Source organism: Spea bombifrons, chromosome 2, assembly GCF_027358695.1.
Source record: "Spea bombifrons isolate aSpeBom1 chromosome 2, aSpeBom1.2.pri, whole genome shotgun sequence".
NCBI classification, from domain to species: domain Eukaryota; kingdom Metazoa; phylum Chordata; class Amphibia; order Anura; family Pelobatidae; genus Spea; species Spea bombifrons.
The window spans coordinates 47502102-47525230 of NC_071088.1; the positions used below are offsets into that span (position 1 = coordinate 47502102).

Here is a 23129-nt window from a genome sequence, read left to right on the forward strand (position 1 = left end):
GGATGGCATGGATATTTCAGGCAAGCAAAGGGCTAGGTATACTCAAAATCAATATAAGTGTTTGGTGGAAAAAAGGGCATTTGAAGACAAATGTAATAGCAAATTCATCTACATATAAGAAAACCCATTGCTTATGAACTGTTCCTTCTACAATTACTCCTGCTCCTGGAAGATTGCAGACAAGTCCTTAGCAGTCGCCAAAGATGCCGGTATTTTGTGAGTTTGAGTTATTTGAGTGATGTTTTAAGGACTCTAAGTAAGAAACATCTGAGACACGAAGCCTTCTCCAGATCAGAAAAAATATGTAAGCTGCGGAGAACAATGCCATTTAAAAAAAAAATATACTGTTTATTATAGTCAAGGGTGACTCTAGGTTTTTAGTGACCCTATGTGAGAGATTTCTGGGGCAAGCGACAAATGAAACAATGAATGAAAATGTAAGAATAGTTAAGTTGTACATATGTTACAGGGGGTCCATATGGCAGGAATACAAATTCAGGAAGAAAAAAGAGAGATCAAAACCTTAAGTTTTGGACAGAACGATATCGGGACCATGGTAGTGTCCCTTTTGGTTTTAAAATTTATGTTAAGGATGTTGTGGTGCATAGAGCTAGCCTGGAAAAATACATATGTTTTAAACCGAACAACAAAATATTCCTGACTTGAGCATCGGCATAGACTACCCTAGCCCCTAGTAACATAGGGATTATTCTTCCCATTCTTCATGTTACCATACTAACTAAACATTATGCAGTCTTGATGTTATTGGAGGCAGGGGGGACCTGGGATCCTTCAGGAGGTACAGTATTATGTTCTGGTTGGGAGATAAGGTGTAGTGGAGTATTGGTGCAGTGTTCCCCAGGTAATTCTCCACAGTCTAAATCTGGAATGGCTTGAAGATGCCTGCTGTTCCTGCGAATCATGGCACCTGTGTTGGTCTGTACTACATAGGAAAGTGGGTCTTGAGAGTGGCACACAGCACTAGCAGGGGTCTTCCAGCTTTTCTCCTCGTCCATCTTCACTCTGACACTCTGACCAGGGGAACAATTCAGACAGAGGGCAAGGATTGGCAAGATTTTTTCATCTCTCTCCTTTACAACCCATGGAAGACTGTCAACTACTCCACTAAGAGATTGCTGTACATATTTGGCGGCCCAACATGAGGTGAGCCGGACTGGCACCAGTAGCCTACAGTAGCCATGAGGGCTAGGTACAGATCCTGCTGTTTCAGGATATGCTTCGCAGTCTGGATGGCCCTCTCAGCAGCCCTATTGGATTGCGGGTACTGTGGACTAGATGTGGTGTGCAGAAAATCATATTCCTTTCTGAACTACTCATCAGAGGTGAACTGCATGCCATTATCAATCACAAACTCTAGGGGAATGCCCCATCTAGCAAACATGTTTTTTAGATGAGAGATGACACTTTGAAATAGCACCTCTCACTGTGATAACCAGCTGTCACGGTCCACAGTGTAGCCAGTCACCAGAGTACCTGCGGTTAGCGGGTACTCGATGCATACCTCCTCTGCTGCCTCCTCTTCCCGTCTCCCAGGAGTGTCGCGGTCCTCGCCATGCGGCGTCCTTGCGGTGCACGTGTCCGGTGGGTACTCATGTCGTACCTCCTTCGCCACTGTCCATCCAGGAGGAGGGATGTGTGCCTCTGTGTACACCACGCCCCCCTTCTTCTTAAATACCTCTGTGGAGGCGACAAAACGCACACTGCATGTCATCAAAGGTGGGGGTGGGGCTTAGAGGCGCAGCAAGTTTAAAAAAACGAGTGTTCCTAGTGATAAATCGTTGCTGTTATTTGCCTGATCCTGACTATGTTGATTTCTCCTTTCCTGACCCGGCTTGCCTGACCATTCTATTTCGATTACATAGTTACATAGTAGTAAATAAGGTTGAAAAAAGACCTAAGTCCTTCAAGTTCAACCCTTCTACCTAACCTTCCTATTCTTGATCCAAAAGAAGGCAAAAAAAACCCTAATTAAGCTACTTGAATTCTGCCATCAGGGGAAAAAAAATCCTTCTTGACTCCTAGAGGCAATCGGATTTCTCCTTGGATCAAGAAGCTCTAAAATATTAATGTTATTCTATTTATATCCCTGTATGTCATGCCTTTCTAAGAAAATATTGAGGCCCCTTTTGAAGGAATCTAGTTTATTTGATAACACCACCTCCCTTGGCAGTGAATTCCATACCTTTATTGTCCTCACTGTAAAGAATCCCTTCTTTTGTCGTCTATGCAACCTGCACTCTTCCAGTCTCAGAGGATGACTTCTTGTTCTTTGTACATTTCTGTTAATGAACAGGTCACTGAAGAGCGCATTATATTGGCCCTGCATATATTTATATAATGTTATCATATCCCCTCTGAGATTACCGTTGCTGATATTTGCCTGATCCTGACTACGCTGATTTCTCCTCTCCTGACCAGGCTTGCCTGACCATTCTATTCGTGAGACTGTTATACCGATCCCTGCATACTGGGTTCCTCATCTACATCAAACATAATACTAGCCAATGCATCTTGAGTAGTAGTCTACTACAGTCATTTATTTCCTCCCACTCAGCTCACATAGGTCAACAGCAATCCTTTGCCATGGGCCCCCAGGCAGTGGGGATGTTATTAGGGGTTTCTTCCTCTGAGTATGCTGATCACAACAGAAAGCACACTTTGATATCAGTTCTGTGATATCCACATTGATGGCAGACCACCAAACGCACAGAGCAGCCCTTTTGTGATGTCATTGTGTAGCTGTTGTCACACTTCTTGCCTTATGCTTGCTGGGATGAAAATACTTTCCTTCTAGAATGACAGTATTAGTAAGTTGACCACTGGCTCATCCTGCATTTGCCAGGTACCCCTGTCAATGTTTGCCTAACCATAGAAACTATGCAGTTTTAAAGTGTGTGTGGGGGGGGTGCCACATACAGGATCTGCCACAGGTGCCAAATACTCTAGGTACACCCCTGCATCGTGCGGCAGTCAGACCCAATGGCTGTGCTCTTCCCCCACGTCTTAAAAGGGGTGGGATGAAGAGCTGAGGCATGGCCATTGGGCAGCGTGGTGCGTGCACGCCGGCCGCTTTAATTTCATTAGGCACCGGTGGAATGAGGCGCCGCTTTCAATGTCGCTCGCAGCCGCTTTGATGGCGCAATGGGCCAGTTGACTAGACTTGCCCCCCAGGCCTTATGCTGCCAGCCCTCCCCTGTTTAACAAAATAATTATGTGATTTCAAATTACTGATAAAATGGTCTCATCAGGTAACGTGAGTCTTTACCTGACAAAGGCAGAACTTAATAAAGGAATTTATTATGAACAAAAAATAGTAACAGTGCATACAAAAAAAGATGATAAACAGATTATTTACACCAAACAGATAAAATAAAAAGAAGACATTACAGAAAACCTAACTACTCACTTGAATGGTAAAGTAACAGTTTTTCTGTCGGTAGGGCTCCAGCAAGGAAAGATAGCGACTTACTCAAAATTAGATCCTGGCCCCTAGTAAGCACACTGACCAATTTCCTCTCATTAACTTTATACTTTTTCCCAGTTCATGTCACGTTTGCAAGCCGGCCCAGAGGTGGTATAATCGGAGGGAAGGTGTACCTATAGGAACCATAAGTGATCTCCCCCTTGTGTGGTGGAACCATATCAATCAAAATAACTCATTTTCATCTTATTCTCCCTCCTGTGCTCGCCACAGCAATAATTCTTGCATTTATAATTTTCTTGTAAATTATGAAGTCCATAGAAATGTCTCACTTGCTACTTATGACTGAATATCACGGACTTCACAATTTCTCCCAAACGGCTTACGTTGTACTGGCCATGTTTGTATTCTTTTTGTAGGGTGTGCTTTCCCCGTTCTAGATATGCACAAAAGGAGGTATGATTATGAATCTATGGGTTATTATTGATGTATGTGTTGGATATAACCCTGGAAGAAATGGTTTTCCTGACTGCTAGTGGTCACTGAGCATATCAAAGGAATCCAGTATCTATGAGGGGATACAGGCATATGGTGGATCAAGTAGACATAGCGGCATGTCCACTGTAAGATATCACACCTTGTAGAGGGCCCTGGTTGGAGTCCCAGCTTCAACAGACCAATTTATCTCAAAAAATGTTTTGGCAACACATGCCTATACAATCAAATTAACCCTTCTCATACTGACATTGGCCATACCATCTCTAGGTAGCATGTCCATGTACATACTATACAAGTTGGTGTGACAGATTCCAGACCACCAAACTCACAGAGCAGCCCTTTTGTGATGTCATTGTGTAGCTGTTGTGGAACTTCTTGCTTTAAACTTGCTGCGATGAGAATCCTTTCCTGCTAGAATGACAGTATTAGTAAGTTGACCACTGGCCCATCCTGCATTTGCCAGGTATGCCTGATAGCCAGTTCGGGCCTGCCTCCACCTAAACATGTACCACCTATAGTAACAGGGTCCGGGCTGTCATGGAAGGGTGTCACTGAAAAAGTCCATGTCATCTGTACCGAGACCAATCACATGTTGGACAGCATAACAGTAAAACTCTGTAGCTGCATTCCATGCATACCGCTGACACCAAAAAAACAAAAAATGCCATTCAAAGAATGCACCAGAAACACATCACCACAGTGACACCTAGTGGCACACTTTCATAATACAACACACAAATATTGGTAGACATAACACCGTAGAACTGTGGCTGTTATATAGCTGTGGTCATAACAACTCTGTTGCTAATAATAACAAAAAATGTCCCTGGCAAATTGATTTATCCCTCACCTCATAAATGAGTAAACACAGTTGCCACCATATTAATGAGCAGGCTACATATACGCAATTAAAAAATGGTGGCTGGGCTCTCCTGCAGGTACACAATACACATTGGAGAAAAGGGCTTAAAAATAAGGAAAAATACACAAAACAAAAAAGGAAAAACTTAGCAACATACGTTCAAAATTATTTTCCATGCTACACTATCAAGTAACTCAGCAAAATGAACTGGAGGCTAGTGAATCTTTGTACATTAACTTATCACCTACGTTATTAGCTGTTAGGAGTGTTAGGGCTCCTTAAATGGATGACTGTCATTTTTCAACACCATTGCTTTACCAATTCTACCAGAATTATAGTTTATACCCTGATTAGGTTGTAGATAACTAATACAGCCACCCAGCAGAAGTGGTAGAGGTTAACAGAGTAAGGGAATAATCACATAATCACATCACATGTCTGTCACATCCTGAATCTATAACGAGACCAAGGACTAATTAAGTCTTTACAGCAGACCAGATGGGCTAAATTAGGTTTGTTGGTTCATTGGCTCATAGTCATCATTACTATATTTTCTGTGGTAAATTCTTATGAATTGTCAAAATTATGGAGCTCTATTTTTACAAACATTTATACAACCTCAGTATTTTTAATATATATTGTATACTTCTAAATGATTTCTTTTCATTCCTTGTTAATGCCTCTACTATACAGTACATTGTATCTGAACAAAAACCAAACAGGGCCATCTGGGCCAGCCTGGCCATACCTGTCCCGCCAGCCTGGCCATACCTGCTGCCAGAAGCTCACGCTGATGCCCCGTGGCACCTCTACCTTTAGTGATCAAGCATGCGCATACTGTAAGACTGGTAGTTGGTAAGAGAACAAACACAAAAACACAAAGGATAGCCATTTTTCCTGGACACATCTATTTTTCACACATTGCTGAGCACCCACGTGTAGTGCAGTGTACGGGCTATATCACAGAGCAGAATACCATTAAATACTTATTCAAGTTTATTCATCCAGCACTTAGGACTTGTGTGTAACAAAAATGGATGATATAACAACCCTAACTGGCATACCAGACAATACCAAATAATTGCAATATGGCTGTTGATGGGCAGGGCCGGCCCAAGGATTGTGCTGCCTGGGGCGAAGTGTGAAATGATGCCAATCCCCAGACCCAAACTACCAACTCCCCCCCCCCCGTGCATGAGCGCTGACGTGACGCCTGACGTCACTGTGCTCTTCTGGAAACTCATGCTGCCACGCAAGAGCTGACCTCCAATCACGGAGGAGAAGACACTCTGCGCAGCGGGCATTAGCTAATAATAGCTTGCTGCGGCGTCCTAAAGCATTTCTTGGGGCGGCAAAGTGCTGCCTCTTCAAAAGTGCCGCCTGGGGCAATTGCCCCACTCTGCTCCATAGTAAGGCCGGCCCTGTTGACGGGTCCCAAAATACCTCTTGTGGCCCCTTAAGGTAAGCCTGGACCGAAGACAGCTGCCCCTCTGCCCTGTGTTAAGGATTATGGAATCAATGCTTCTTGGCAAATATCAAAAAACCAACACACTTGTGTATGCAAGTGTTTTCGATTTTACTTTTTATTCCATAACTAAACATATTTTCATTAATAATGTTTGAAGTGGTAGTTTCATCTATATTGTTCAGGGTTTATTTACCCTATGTGTGTGTGTGTATTAGGGTTACAGTGAGTTGAAGTAGATCACTAAATTTACTATGAATAGTAAAGGCTAAACCCAGTGTCTCAGGGTCAGTAAGGGGGTAAATCATTCTGCGTGCTTACATGTTTGAAATAAAACTACCTTCTGTCTGCGGCATGCAAACTGTGTCGCTGACCAGGCAGGGTCTCCATGTCTATGAAGCTGCAGCTACAGTGAAGAGAAGAAGAACAGCTAGAGGGGGATGAAGAGAGCAGACCAAACCACTCAAACAGCAGAGGGGTGTACAGATTTCAAAGTTTTTTTTGTCAGCTGCCGAGTGTTTTTTCTGCCTCTATGTCTAGTTAACCTACTTGAAACAGTTTCTCCCAGTGGACCTCTTTCAATTCCCATGGAGGACGATGGCCCCCACTTGCCACCCCCGGAACCCCGTGGCCAGAGAGGGCTCCAATTAGGAGCTAGGCTTTTATTTTACAATTTAGTTTTGCGGATATATATGTTGTGTTAAGCCTATGATTGAGGGCTGCATAGCACAGAACACATAAGACGAGTCTGTTGTTTGTCTATTTTCCTACATGTCTGCATAATATTTTGGAAATGCAATATTGTTTTATACAAAAAGGGATACGCGATCCCGTCTCTCCTCTGTTGATTTGATTTATGTTGTGTTCACTTGTAAATAAAATCACACTTCATCAGAATACTGCTGTTCCTGAGCCTTATTGCCCTTTTGGGCTACAATAGCAGGCTTACTACTATGGCCATATAAAGTGTCAGCCATAAATGATGCTTAAAACCGGTGTGTATTTTGCTTGTGGTTAAAGATAGAAAAGCAAGGAGTGATTGTGCAAATACTGTGTTTAAGTTTCATTCCTCCAGTAGCGCTGTAATTCCATTAAAACGTAAATGAATGAAGCCTTACGTACATATTTCCTTTAGGTTTATTTAATTTAAAGGCTATTATACAGAATCTCACCTTCTGTGTAGAGGACATATGCGCTTATATGGTGGAGCGCAATATCTAAAGTGGTTCTTTGATAACCAAGAATAGTATCACAAGAACCTCCCTCTGGAGTCATTCTCCATCCCCCTGTCCAAATCTTTCTCATACATGTAGTGCGTCTTACCCCCTACTATCCTTATCTCCTTGTCTAGAGAGGAGATATAACGTCTGGATATCCTCTTTCTAGAGTTCTTTTTTCACCTTCAGAGCTAGTTCACTGCGTAACCATCAGGTAAGAGACTTCCTTACTGCTATTTTATTATAATTGCTATATGAATAATTGCTGTATGGAAAGCTTATATTCTGTAAACACGTCTTGATTTAGATAGAGGGAGACATTATGACAACTTACACATAAAGAATACGTTATATGCCAGTACATCAAATTGAAGCATCAGATGAATTGCTCCTTCCAATTATGTACATGTTCATTCTAAAGATGAAAATAAAACAGATGAAAGTTAAAATAATATCTTGTAATATTTTACGCATATTTTTCAAACATTTATGCTTTTTTTTCTAAGAAATAAGACTAAACTGTATTTTGTACCAAATACAAACCATTACCAACAGAATAACATTCTACAATGATCAAGAATGTATACATGTAGCAATTAGACTTTATATTGTATGTGTGAATAACATTTAAATAAAGTAATAGAGAAAGCAGTAGCAAATATGATAAAGAAACAAGAAAAGAGTAGCTAATACTATATTTATATATATATTAAGAAAAAAGGTTAGGCCTTGTTTAAAAATCTCTCTCTCTCTCTCTCTCTCTCTCTCTCTCCTGCTCTCTCTCTCTCTCTCTCTCTCTCTCTCTCTCTCTCTCTATCTCTATATATATATATATATATATATATATATATATATATATTAAATAACCAATCAGAAAGAAAACAATGTTTAGAGGAAGTGGTAACAATTAATTAAAATGGAAGGAAAATGGAACCAATAATAATATACGAGCTGCTAATATAGAGGCAATAGGCAAATTATTTGGTCCCAATTAATGTTAGCTTTCATAATCTATGTTTCTATAATTCAGAGAGAAGTCTAAAAGTTGACAAACAGGTATAGGGTGGGGTGCTGCATGTTGGTATGCAAGAATGGGGAGGAAAACTAAACAGAGAGTGTGTTGACAGATGAGAAATAATTGGCACATTGTGCTGATCCATTACAGTAAAAAAGGTATAATTGAATTACTCAACATTGATGCCAATCAAGCAGACTCCTAGTAGTTTGCGTGGATTCTACCAGCCATTATCAGGAGCAGCCAACAACAGATAACTCTCAAGATGCTGTTAAACTACAATTCCCAATGATGGGAATGCCCAGTATCTGTTATGTGTTATGGGATATGTAATTCAACTTTAAATAAGGTAACAATTAACTACATGGCATGTTGGAAAGAACTGACAGTTTATGTCTAAATAGCTACCTATCCAGGCAGCGATAGTGTTAATTGCTTAACGCTGATGCCAACAGAGAAGGAACAGACGTCAGGAATGTCACTTATCAACCGCAGAGGTAATAGCCATCTAACAGGACAGCCATACATGGAGATGTCAGGAAGGCCTGATAAGAAAGCTCTGAGTGTACAGATGCCAAACATAATGCTCTAAATCCCAAGCTGAGAATATTAACAATGATAACAAGGTCTCCAGCCAAAGTTACTTCTAAAAATCTAATCTAAATCTAAATATTCAATTCATTTTTTTTGATTTCTCACTTTGACTATTTCTGAATATGTGGATGTGAAGAGCTCACACAGGAAGCTAGAAGCAGACTCACATTGCTTGGAAAAAATATTAATCTTACATTTAATTGGTAAAATGTTCTTAACTACACAGCTAAAATTTAAGTGGTTCATAGACTAGAAAGGAGAATTGACACTTTTCTTAAAATCATACATTTTACAGTCCTATATATAGAATAGAACTGTGTTTACAGATGTATATATATATTTAAAATTCACTGTATGTGTAAACCACAGTGAAAGGAATCTTAAAGGGATTCGCCAGCCATTATATTCACTTTAATGATCGGGCATTCTCCTCTATTCTAATGTCATCGGTGCTCAAGCTGAGCGCCATTACATCAGATCAGTGGGCAATGCTAGCTCCTGCTGATGGATAGACTCCAACCTGTCTAATGACACCCTGATATGTTTTTTGAGAACATAATAGTACATCCTAAGGGTCATGAAGGGGTTAGAAAAAACCCCATTTATACATGCTCAGAAAGTGCTCCCATAGATAAGAGATAAAGCATTCCTGAATATCATAGTGTAAAATAAATGATTCTAATGGTAGAGCTTTCCTGACAGTGGTTGGTTGCTTCTACGAAAGGGATGTAGGCATTTATTTTTGGCAGAAATTATACAAATATTTTATATGGGACATTTGATTCCCCATCTAAATTCTACTTTGCATGTTCTGTGTGATTATTCTTCCCCATTGTTACCTCTCCCCAGCTGTTAAGTTGCTGATTGTTGTTAATTAGTTCTGGCAGCCTTTGTAAGTAGATGGTGAGGAGATTGGAGAGAATTTAAGAACATTAAATTAATTTGATAATGCTCTGACAACAAAGCTGAATGTTTAAACAAAATATTTATGCCAGTCAAAAGTAGCAAGCAATAGGTAATTTTTATTGGTGGACTTAATCATGCTAAAATGACAACGGTTCCCCTTTAAGGTCATTGTTATGTAGATATAAAAAGCAATGAATTAGTAACATGTTTTTCTATACAATTGATCAGCCTGAGACATAGTGAACTAATCAAAGGGGCATATTAAGACGCTAAAATTACATGTTTAATGCATTTGCTAATATTTTTAACCCTTTAGATCCAGCTCACATAATGTCAGACACAGAGGACATCATCGAGGAATACGAGTGAGTAAACTTTAAATTAAAATAATGTCTGAACAAATAGCATGGACTGTCATGAGTATAATAGGTGCATTTGAGCTGCTGTCAATATAGTTGAACTATAATAAAACACAAGAATTTTAGTTTGCAAAACCATACATCTTTTTTATTGTACCTTCAAGATGATTGGAATAGGCATGGGGCTCATTTTTAATTGGGACACCTCAACCTTGTTAATAATTATGGCAGTTTGGTTAAAAAAGAAAACATTTTGAATTGAAGTTATATTAAATGGACTTTGGCTTCGAAAACCAGAAGCCCTCATAAAACCTGTTACTTAATCAAACATAGAAAATATAAATCCCTAAGAATGAAAGATTAACAGTGTCGAAATATAGGTTATACGTAAATTTTGGGGATTTGATGACCACGTTCTGGAATTTCTATTTTTTGGTAGCAGTGGTTAAGTACAAGTTTTTACCCAAGGTTAAACAGCCTAATTCATCTCGACTGAAACAAAAATTCGGAAATGTTATTGTTATTTTTCTCACATCTGTCTTAAATTTCAAGTAAATCATTCTATAGTAAGTTATAATTATTTATTATAGCATCTTGGATCAACTTGAAGTTTAATGAACACATTGCAGTATTTCCTTAAAATTAATTATCTTTGCACTATATTTCTCATGCTACCCTGCTGCACAATAGGCCCCATACCTAAGGGTATACCCCATTTCTAAGGGTACAAAACCAGTCAATTGCATCATCATCCATAAGTCAGTTTTTTTTACTGTCCCTTTGCTCTAACCATGTTTTGTTTTCTTACTACAGAGAAGAAGAAGAGGAAGAAGGTAACATTTTTCTCTTGTTGTTTGTAACATGAATTATTGATGAGAGAACTGTGCAAATACACTTTAACAGAAGTGATAGCTGGTTATTTTTGGAACCATTCTCTAGATTGGATCAAACACAAATAAAAGAAGAGCGTTATTCCTGGAGTAGGCTCAGTAATGAAGTATCCTAAAGCACATTTGAAAGACAAAAGTGCCCATTGTTCATTTTCTTTTGTTAATGATCTAAAACACAAAAAAGGGAATGCATAAACACTTGACTTGTGCATTTGGATTTGTACGAATTGCAATTTACAGAATTTTGGTAAATTCTGGGATTCTTACATAGCCTCCAAAACGAGAGCAGATCCACACAAAGCAGATGAAAACAAAGCACAAAGCTCAATTTCCATCAAATTACGTGGGACCACATTCATGCACATTCACACACACTCTTGCACACTCTCACACTCTCATTTACGTTTACTCTCTTTTTAATGCTCTCTAAATGTTTCCCTACCTTCTCTGCCAAACAACTTCTGCTTCCGCATCTTCTTCTTCATCTTCTTTCTTCTCCCTTCTCTTCTCTGTTTTCAATTACCCCGGGGCCCCCACACATCAACAGTTAGTCTGTGCCACTATTGCCCCCACACAACTAGTCTGTGCCTTCTTTGCCCCCCCTTCCAACATACAACATATTTAAACACACACAAATGACACACACTTACTCACTCCTGCAGCTTTCCCTCCGCGGGAAACGTGACCCCGATACATTCCTGTCTCCCCGTGCCAGTTCAAAATAGTTTAGAAAGGGCCCTTCCGACCTGGATTGGTGCAGTGCAGGTCGGAAGGGCCCTTTCTAAACAATTTTAGACCGGTACGAGGACACAGGAAGAAGGGGTCGCAGGGGGTTCCACCGGGCTTTCCCATCTTTCCCTTGCCTCTCCCCCAGTAACTTACATACGCAGTGGCACACATTTTTACACACACTTGCACAGACATACACACTCACGCCAACACAAATACTCACGAACACTCACTTATATTTACACATCCATGGTCAACCACAATTAACACATACATGCTCACACATAGACTTTTACTCATCCATGCTCATATACTCATATAAACATCCATGCTCACACATATGTGAAATATTATAAATATCCCCTCCGTAAAGTTTACTTTATTATTCGATTACATCATATCCCATGAAATTATTTTCACCAAAAAAGAATAGCTTGGATCAGTTTTGATGATGTTTAATGGCAGTATACTGTAATAATTTTCAGTGCAAGAAACAGAAGCAGGAGAGGAGGAGACAGAAGAAAATGGTGAGTAGACTTTGCGAGTTATGTAGATGAATAGATATGTGCAATAGATTGGTAGATATGTACACTACTAAACTGTACGACTAAAAATATGTGGAGACCTGACCATCACATATATATGAACTTGTTGGGCTACCATTCCTAAACCATGGGCATTACTATAGAGTTGTTATGCCTTCTGCGGCTATAACAGCCTTCACTCTTTTGAGAAGGCTTCCCACAACATTTTGGAGTGTGTCCGTGGGAATTTTTTCCCATTTAGGCAAAATAGCATTTATAAGGTCAGTCACTGATGTTGGACAAGAAGCTCTTCATGGCACTTTGTGTTCCAATTCATCCTAAAGGTGTTCAGTGCGGTTAAAGTAAGGGCTGTGGGCAGGCAATTTAAGCTTCTCCACGCCAAAATTCTTGGTGTGTTTATGGACCTTCCAGAAACTGGTGTGACAAAGTTGGATGCATTGAATTGTCTAAAACGTCTTTCTATACTGTAGCATTAACATTACCATTAACTGGAACTAAAAAAACAGCCCGAGACCATTATCCATCCTCCACCAAAACATTACAAAATTATTATTATTATTACATTTTATTTATATAGCACCAACAATTTACGCAGCTCTTAATACAATACATTTTTTCAAGAGGTATGACAAGATTGGAATTGACAGACTAAGACAAACCGTTTCATTAGGTGGAGAGAGCCCAGCTTACAATCTTGAGGGCACTATGCATTCCGGTTAATAGCTCTTTCCTCTTATCCACCAAATCCAGATTTGTCCATCCAACTTCCAGAGAACACGTCTCCACTGCTCTAGAGTCCAGTGGTGATATGTTTTACACCACTAAAACCAACAATTGGCACTGCGTGCACCTGGTCAGCCATGAAACCCATTTGTCGTCGTGCTTGGGTTGATGTTGTTTTCAGGGCAGTTTAGAATTCTTTAATGAGTGATGCTACAGAGCACTGGCGATTTGTATCTGTTATGCACTTCAGCACTGTGTTGTTACTAGATGCATCCACTGCACAATAATAGCACAGTACACCAGGACAGATCAAGCAGGGCAGAAATGTCATGACACCTAAGTCAATGAGCTCTTCAGTATAATCCATTCTACTGGCAATGTTTGTCTATGGATGTAGCATGCCTTTCTTTTATCACCTGTGATATCAATGGGTATGGCTAATTTACCTAAACTTAATAATTAGGAGGGGTGTCCACATACTTTTGGTCATATAGTGTATATTAATGAATAATAAAGCTTGGAGCGTCCCAGTGCAAAAATAAGTTTGATTAATTTGATTAATATTTCACCATGGATATGTTTTTGCACAGGGGTGGTCCAAGTTCTTTTGTTCGCTGTATTTTATTTTCTTAAGTACAGTAAAAGAGTTGCTTTCTTGTTGAGTAGCCTGTTTTAGTTTCACATTAGTTATATATAATAATTATCTGGTAGCGCTTGCCACTTTTTTTACACTAAATGTATTTACTTGTAGTTGCTGATAATGAAGAAGCAGATAATGAAGCACACGAGGAAGAGGAAGGTGAGCTACCCAGTGTGGACACCAGTTCTATACACAGGCATGCTACTGTGTTGTGGTTGAAAGCCCCCCCAAAATACTAATGATGGCTAGATTTTATCTTTGCCAATACCTTAACAGCCACCAGAGCCCTGACAGTAAATAGCTACTATACAATGTAACAATAAAGCTGGAAAAGACATGACATCATAACACTTATAAAAGTATTTGAATTAATTTTACGTGTTGTAGAGTTTTGTGATATATGATTATTATTTATTGTTTTATATAGCGCCATCAAATTCTGTAGCGCTGTACAATGGGTAGCTTTATAGCAATCAAATAATAATCATTTGAGACTCTTATCCATACAAAGGCTGTTGCAATGCACAGGGTGTCACTTCTGGATTTTTATTGTTCTTCATTTTATCTTTTTTTTATTTTATATATGGCATTTATGGAACCAGAGGAATCAAAACCTAAACCAAAGTAAGTCGGCCTTATTGAGGTTGGTGGGGGAGGTGGGGGGGCTAAACAGAATAGATGATAACAGATACTGAGTGATAACTTTTTTAAAACTTTTTATTAGGCTCTTCATGCCCAATTTGATACCACTGAAAATACCTGATGGAGAAAAAGTGGATTTTGATGTAAGAAAAAAAAGTATACATTTCGTATGTGCAGCAATAGAATTTATAATAGATCACACATTAATATACATGTTTCCAAGAATCTGAATCAAACTGCATTAGTCCACTTTTTTGTCATCCCTTCTTGTCTCCTCGTTGCCATAGGACATACATAGAAAGCGTATGGAGAAGGATCTTACAGAACTGCAAACTCTTATCGAAGCTCATTTTGAGAATCGTAAAAAAGAAGAGGAGGAGCTACTGGAGTTGACTGAACGCATGGTATGGTTGCACACCTAAAGATAAAAGACTACAAGACTGAATAGAGAAGAAAACACATAGTTAATTTAACGGAGCCACACAAATATAAAAATGTGGTGCATAATATCAGCACAAGAAGTAAGACTATAAAACCAGCCACTGAACAGCTCTGTGGCATCCCCTAATATTTTGGCTGCCAACTATTCACTATATTAGAAGTGATAATTATCACTATAACCCATTTGTTCTCCTACATTCTCACTTGCTTAAGTGAAGGTAGCTGCGTTTCCATCAGATATGGTAGCACGCATTAAATAAGGTATTCTCATTTAAGAAGGTATTACCATACACCTGCGCCAGTGGTGGATTCAGGCTTTAAACAATCTAGGTGTGTGGTATTTTCATGACAGCATAGAGGTAACCAAGACATAGCAATCCCATATGATGCTTGTTTGCCTTCATTCATCTCCATGACTTCCCTATTATGAAGTTAACCCCGTTGAGATTGGGCACCAAGAATAGCTCCCATGATTCTGTAGTAAACATATTTAAATCAGTAAAATTTCCTGAAAGTCACCTCACTGACTGAAGCATGCAGGGTCAGCTCATCCCTCCTTGAACACAATTTAGCTAACAGCCCTTCACACAGGGCCAGCCCAAGACATAATGCCGCCTGCGGTGAAGTTTAAAATGCCCCCCCCATTATCTACCCTTCCTCTCCCTCCCTATTATCTACCCCCCCCCTTTGTACTTACCTTTCAGCAGTCCTGTGGCAAGTCTCCCTGCTCAGTCTCGGTGCCGGCTTGTAATGCTGAGCGCCGGAAATGACATCATCTTCCGGCGCTCAGCATTACAAGCCAGCACCGAGACCGAGCTAGAGAGCTCACAGAGGAGAGAGAGGGGCGCCGAGCGGGTACTGACAACTTCAAAAGTGCCGCCTGGAGCAATTGCCCCATTCTGCTCCATGGTAGGGCCGGCCCTGCCTTCACATGTTTAAAATACAATGAAGACTGCTGATGTTTTGGAGTGATGCGCACTTTGGGTTCACAGTCTAAAAAAAATCTTTTAAAAGGTTAATCCAGCACATATCCTTACCGGTAAATTATTATTTGTAATCATTTATCATCGGTTGCTTTTTACTATCCGATCTAGGAAAAGAGAAGGTCTGAACGAGCTGAACAGCTGAGAATACGAAACGAAAGAGAAAAAGAGAGGCAGACCAGAGTGGCAGTGAGTATACCAAATGCAGTGCCAGCATTATCGTTGCTGCGGAACGTTCAAATAAATACAATTCGAGCCATAAAAGTCAGAGCCCAAAACACTTACGTAATTAAAAAATGCAGTGGGATCTATTGATGTGAAGCAAAACCGAGTGAATCAGCTCAATGCACCCTGCCAGAATTAGCTGGCATTAATATAACAGCTTAAGACAAAACTTGGAGTTGAATATAGACGCCACATTAAAACAAATACGTATGAATCCATGAATTCTGGTCTCCTGATCCAGGGGAAGGGTCATCCCCTCAAAAATAACCAAACCTAAATATGCTGTTTGTTTATTAGGGTAATGTAGGTACTCGTGGCATGTCTTTAAGGACATTGGTATGTTATATTCCTTTTTTCTGTAAGCTCTGTTTTCTCTAACCCCTAGATGACTTATCGTTTAATGTTTTCAAGCACCTTGTATTGCTTTTTTTACATCTCAGGAGGAACGTGCGCGCAAAGAGGAGGAGGAAAACCGAAAGAGAGCAGAGGAAGATAAAAAGAAAAAGAAAGCTTTATCCAACATGATGCACTTTGGAGGATATCTGCAAAAAGTATATCTTGTGTCTTTATTTATCTTGTGTATGAGTATTACAGACTGTCACCCATACTTAGAGAAACTACCATAAGCTGCAACAAGGCAGGTTATATGTGGATTGCTATAGCTTCCAGTTTACCATTGGGTTGCACAACAACAACAAACCCCCCCAGATTTTATGGTGGAAATGTCCACAAAAAATGTAAACAGCGTCTGCTAGTGTCAACAAATCCTCAAAGCAGTTAAGCTTGTGAGACAATTGCCCCACCTTCACTTGTCGACCCTTACCAATTTTGGAAAATTAAAAAGTGGAGTGCAGTGTCATATATCAGTTACCATTACATATTCATATGGAGGAACGTTCGTTGTCAATCAATGTCAATATAGCTCTGTGTCTACTTCAACTTATTCGAAGTTTGCACAAATAGTAAGGGGTTAAGTATAAAGAGCAAATCCTGTGCAAAGTAGAAAACACGGAGCAACCGGCAAGAATAATACTAGGGTGTTACCAGTTTTCACCACTTGTTTCTCGTTTTAAAATGATGGCAAGTCTTATATTTTGTCTACACAATGCTCCTATGTAAGCCTTACAGAATGGGAACAGGTCCCAGTTAACATATTTGGCACATGCAGACTTTCCCAGCAAGACGAATCCGTGCAAGCCTTGTCCCGACATGTACTGTAACGCAACAAAATGTTTTCCTGCATTTAATTCTTGATAATAAGGTGAATTTCCGTAGATCCACGATTCAATTTACACAGAGGGAGGGGGAATGATTTAAAGGTATATATTTAAAGATATATTTTGGAACTTGCTCTAAAGGAGTGTGGTGTTTTTCTAGACAGAGAGAAGAGGAGGAAAGAAACAAACCGAACGAGAAAAGAAAAAAATGATACTGACAGAGAGGAGGCAATCTCTGAATATTGACAATCTAAGTGAAGACAAAGTGAGGTATATTTAATGCATGGAATAGAGTGGAAAGCAATACACATACAATTAATAATTCGCCCATTAATAAAGTAGGAGAGGCTAATGTTTTAAGGGAACATGCATGGGATGGGCATAAAGCTGTCCTGACTATAAGATAAGATCTAGAACTGATTAAAAGTCTTACATCATGCAAAATAGGCAGACTAGATGGGCCAAATGCTTCTTATCTGCCATCAATCTGTATGTGTTAAAAAACTGACATAGCATCATTAGAATTTTGGGCATAGAAGCTTCAGTAGCAAATGATGCTGATTTGACTCTGGACTCAAAGAATATACGGTATATATAATCCAGACCATTTTGGGATTTGTTGCAAACTTTGCCTAAGCATTCTATGAATGTCCAATGAGATTTATTCCAACATTCCAGTGTTTTGTATTGATGACACTTTGCAACATGTGCATGATTCCAAAAACTATTTAAAAAGAGGAGGAATGTCAATGATCATAATTATCCCAGGATAGGTAGGTCATAGTGTGTAATTAACAAACCTTAAAAAACAGATTAAGTAATAAACAAGTATGTGTGGGACATAATTGAATTATTGTGCACGCTAAATTAATAAAACAATTATAACAAAAACAATCTTACTGGACATTTAAGGATCTAACCTGTACACACCAAAAAATGCGAAATTACTGTGGCTAAAACGCTATTTTTTTTGTATAACTAAATGCCGAGTTCTTAGTAATTTGAGAATTCTGCAAAATTTAAAGTGCAATTTTTTGGTGCACTGTCCCTGCCTGGATTGTAATTAGTATACACAAGGAAGTTACAGAATATTTCTGAAGTACTGCTGAATGGTTTTATTTATGTTGCCTGTTGTGTAATGTGTGAGTGATTAAGGTATGTTGTCATTGTTTTGTAATTATGTTTCAGAATTGTATGTAAATTCAGATATGGCACAACCATGAAGCTGAACTAGTTGATCACCAGACACCCAATTTTTTTAATGGTCACTGTAATATTGGAGCACTTGGCTGGGCTTGGTCTGTAGTTAACTGCTCACCCCATGTGAAGACATGAATGGGGCAATGAGTATATGTGATATTACTACATTGAGTGCTTGGAAAAAATAAAGTTTGAAGCACCAAATGCACTTTGGTTTTTAATCAGTGCAAAAATGGTATTAAATGTGATTTTCAAGATAGTATTATAGTTATGTAAAATAATGTAGAAATAAAATAATATATATTCATATATGAACAGGGCAGAAGCTCAGCGATTGTTTAACAGGATCTATCAACTAGAGGCTGAAAAATTTGATCTGCAGGAGAAGTTCAAGAAGCAGAAATATGAGGTAATTCCTTTACGGACACTATATGACCAAAAGTATGTGGACACCCCTCCTAATTATTGAGTTTAGGTTTCAGCCATACCCATTGCTAACAGGTGTATAAACTCAAGCACATAGGCAGCCGTCTCCATAAACGAGCATTGGCAGTAGAATGGGTCGTACTGAGTTGCTCCATGACTTTAAACATGGCAGTGTCATAGGATTCCACCTTTGCCACAAGTCAGTTGGAGAAATGTCTGCCTTACTAGATCTGTCCCAGTCTACTGTAAGTGTTATTATTGGGAAGTGTATAGGAGTAAAAACAGCTCAGCTACGAAGTGGTAGGCCACGCACAGTCGCAGAACAGTGTTGAAACAAGTAGGGCATATACTGTAATGTGCCTGTGTGTATTGGAGCAACAACACACAAGCCAAAAATCATTATGCACAATGCCAAGCTTCAGCTGGCACATCACCACCGAATTCTGGAGCAGTGGAAATGTGTTCTCTCATCACTGTCTGGAAGTCTGATGGATATATCTGGGTTTGGCGGATGCCAGGAGAAACCAGAGCTTCCTACCAGAATGCATAATGCCTACTTGATATTTTGGTGGAGGAGGGAAAATGGTCTGGACTAGGCCCCTTAGTCCCAGTGAAGTGTAATGCTAAAATTACAGATACTTGTATGCTTCTCCAGTTTGTAGAAGACCTTTTCCTGTTCAAAATTATCTCTCTGACTCTTGCAGATCAATGTCTTGCGGAATCGTGTTACTGATCACCAGAAGCTGTGAGTGGTTTGGTTTACAATCTTCCTTTGACTCTTCCTATATCCTTGTTCACACCACCCTATTAATAAACAAGTACACCCAGCCTTTTTTTATTTATACATATATGTTTTTGATTCCTCAGCATTGTATGCATCTATTATGTCATTTATTGAAGCCGAAAATAGGCCTAAACTGTCTCTTTTCCTTTTTTTTTTACTGCTGATCAACTGCACCTGTTTTGGAAATGACGAAATATGCAGTAAGAGGTGAGTGACTGTAGCAACAGCCATACTGAATCTACGAATCTGCAACATATTGTAAGATATTTCTGTATATAATTGCATAAAGTGTAAAAATGTAGTTTAGCACCAAGCAAAAGTGAATGTTACTTCAAGTTGTTCCAGTAAATGGAATTTACCTGCAGGCATACTGTTTTGTAAGTAGCGATATGATATTTGGGTGACATTCCCTACAAAAGCATCCCACTTAACTGGTGGCTTGTGCCAATGAAGTCATTTAACCCCTTAAATTGTACTGAGTCAGATACTAATGTTGGGTGATTAAGCCTTTCTATGGTTCATTAAGAGGCAGTATGATAAGGACTTGGTGTGACTGTCTAGTAGACTGGGCCTGGATGAACAGTTGGTAAAAACAATGTATTGTACAAAAACCATAACTATTTTTATGTTTAAGTTGCTTTTGAAGTGATGCAAGTGAAGAAAAAACTATGGGAGCAATTCCACTTTTAACCCGTTAATGACAAAGCCCGCACATGCATTGTTTTCAATGGGTTTAAGGACCGCCCATTGTCCTTAAGGGGTTAACAAAATTATAAAACATCCACCCAACATTATGAGCACTTACTGGGAAACCAGTCTAAGCTACAGTAAGTGCAGGTGGTTTCCAAAAGACAATAAAAGAGTGCATACATATTATTAGTGCATACATATTATGTAACTTTAAGAGTGGGTGTGTATGTATTATACACTGAAATAACATTTTATGACTATTAAACAACTTGCGTCACAATTATATGGAAAATAAGTTGTCACCTTCAGTGACTATAGAGTTTGATATGTAGGCCAGGATGTACCACTGCCTACTATGCATTCACATATACAGCTATGAGACTCTTACTGGTTATTAAGGTATCATTTGGCAGGTTTAGATATCACTTTTTGATGTACGGTTAGAAACCGTTTATACACAAAGTGTTATATGTATTTCAATGCATTCTGATGTTTTCACTTTGCAGCTCCAAGGGTCCTCGAGCTGGGAAGGGTATACTGGGAGGAAGATGGAAATGAAGAACACCTGGCAAATCAGGAGAAAAGCACACCGTCTGGAATCTACTTATACACGCGCATAAACAACACACATGTAAATGCCATGTGGCTACAACTGACATGCACACCCATGCCCATGATTATACACTCCTCTATTCATTGTGTACATGTATGCATTAAAACAGGGTCATGTGCCATTGGCACACACTGAGCTATCCCACTAGGCGAGGGGCGTCCAACCTGCGGCCCTCCAGCTGCTGCAGGACTGCATCTCCCATAATGCTCTTGTAGTCCTGCAGCAGCTGGAGGGCCGCAGGTTGGACACCCTTGCACTAACTAGGCAATGGGAGTGCAGAACACCCTGTCTGACTGGAAAAAAGGAGCAGCTGCCAGGACAATAAACAAGCTGTGTTTTTAACAGAAACATTATTTGTTTAGCGGTAACACTGGGATCAGTGTAGCATGGAAAGCTTGCTTCACTGCTCCATGTCAAACAACTACTGCTCCTTTAAACTGTGGTCTGCGGACGGCCTGTATTATAATTGTACATTTATGCTCTTGTACACTCACCGAACACACCATAAAGACCATATCTGGACATATCTGAGGATATTCACCTAAAAACAATCTTATTATGAGTTTAGACATTATATTTACAATAAAATATTTCACCCATGAGAGAATGAGGGGAATGAGTTGCCTTATTACCCACTTCCCATGTTACTCAAAAAAAAACACTAAATAGCCGTACTGCCTACATCAGGTGTGCATTAGTACATGGCAATCTTCATAAGCCTCCAGATGTGTTTGGCGTCATAAGCTCTTGGTATCGTATGCTGCATCTAATTATTAGTTCACATCTAATTATGTATCTTGTCTGAACATGAAGCTTGTATGCTGAGAGTTTAATTGTAGTGCGCTAATAAAGGCAACAACTTATGTGTATCACATGGTTCCCAATGAGTGTTTAATAAGTGGTGACTGTTTAAGAGTAAATGATGCATAAATCGATTGACTATATCCAGTCTCTTCTGAAGTGATAGATTCCGGACCCACAAATAAACAAAGACCAACAAGCTGTCAGTGGGATGTACGAAATAAAGATTTGGATAGATGGTAAACAGGAGACTTTTTTTTAATTCATAGTTTATTAAGTATCTGGACAGCGTGTTGGTGCACAAAGTGCAGTGCAAAGCAGTCCTGGAGAGCATATTAGTAACTAAAGTTACCATCAAAATCGCTTTTCACTTTAAAAAAGACATTTATCATTATAAATTCCGAATAACATACTTAACAAAAGGTTATGATGGTTCAACTGAAGAGGGCCCAAAAAAAGGCAGCACTGTTAATACAATAAATCAAATTATTAAGCACAACATTTTTTAACCCCTTAATGACAAAGCCCATATATGTACGGGCTCAAAATGCATGGTTTTCAATGGGATTAGGAACCGCCCACTGTCCTTAAGGGGTTAAGAGCCGTGTTGCAGAAAAGACAAAAAGTAGAATCTAAGTGCATTAAGCACACAAGTTCAAGGGGCAAATACCTCCTTCTTGGAGTAGTCATGGTAGAACCAAGCACATTTTACTGAGCGGTTCAGTGAGATCACACCACAACACTAGTCTTTGTGATTTCAGGCCCATCAATTATTTAATCTGGTTTTGCCCAAAAAGAGGCTCTTAGCCAACACTCAAATTCCCCATGTTAAAGTGCAAAATAAGTGTCCTTTTAAAAATGGGAAATTATTGATGATTTGAATTTGAATTTGAATGTAAAACAGCATTCATTATTGTAGCGCTTTTATCTATGGAAAATAAAGTCTGATGTGATGGCAGAGCTTAGATATTTTCGCAAAGGATTCTGATTTCATCTGATGGAGGTTTTTGATATATAATGTTAATTGGCTTTATTATTATCGTGCCTTCATGAAATTGGGAAAAGTTTCTAACGATAAATTGTTTTTTCAAGCAACACAAATAATTGCCATTAATGTGCTTTAAACCTTTTTCGAAAAAGTGCCCTTTTGGTAATAATGTTTTAAACACATACATTATTTTGACAATAATAAAAGAGCGTAGAGTTTGTAGATTTTTTTTTA

At 39.2% G+C, this 23129-nt stretch overlaps 1 protein-coding gene across 1 annotated transcript; it reads left to right on the top strand.

Moving 5' to 3' along the window:
* Positions 1-7539: 7539 nt before the first annotated feature.
* TNNT2 (troponin T2, cardiac type) lies at positions 7540-21316 on the top strand. Its single transcript, XM_053457816.1, has 15 exons — positions 7540-7698; positions 10316-10364; positions 11172-11191; positions 12463-12504; positions 13997-14044; positions 14488-14509; positions 14610-14670; positions 14815-14931; positions 16063-16140; positions 16617-16727; positions 17554-17663; positions 18912-19002; positions 19724-19764; positions 20005-20010; positions 21000-21316. Exons 2-15 carry the CDS (start codon positions 10330-10332, stop codon positions 21049-21051), a joined length of 834 nt encoding a protein of 277 aa, XP_053313791.1. The 5' UTR covers positions 7540-7698; positions 10316-10329; the 3' UTR covers positions 21052-21316.
* The last annotated feature ends 1813 nt before the right edge of the window (positions 21317-23129 follow it).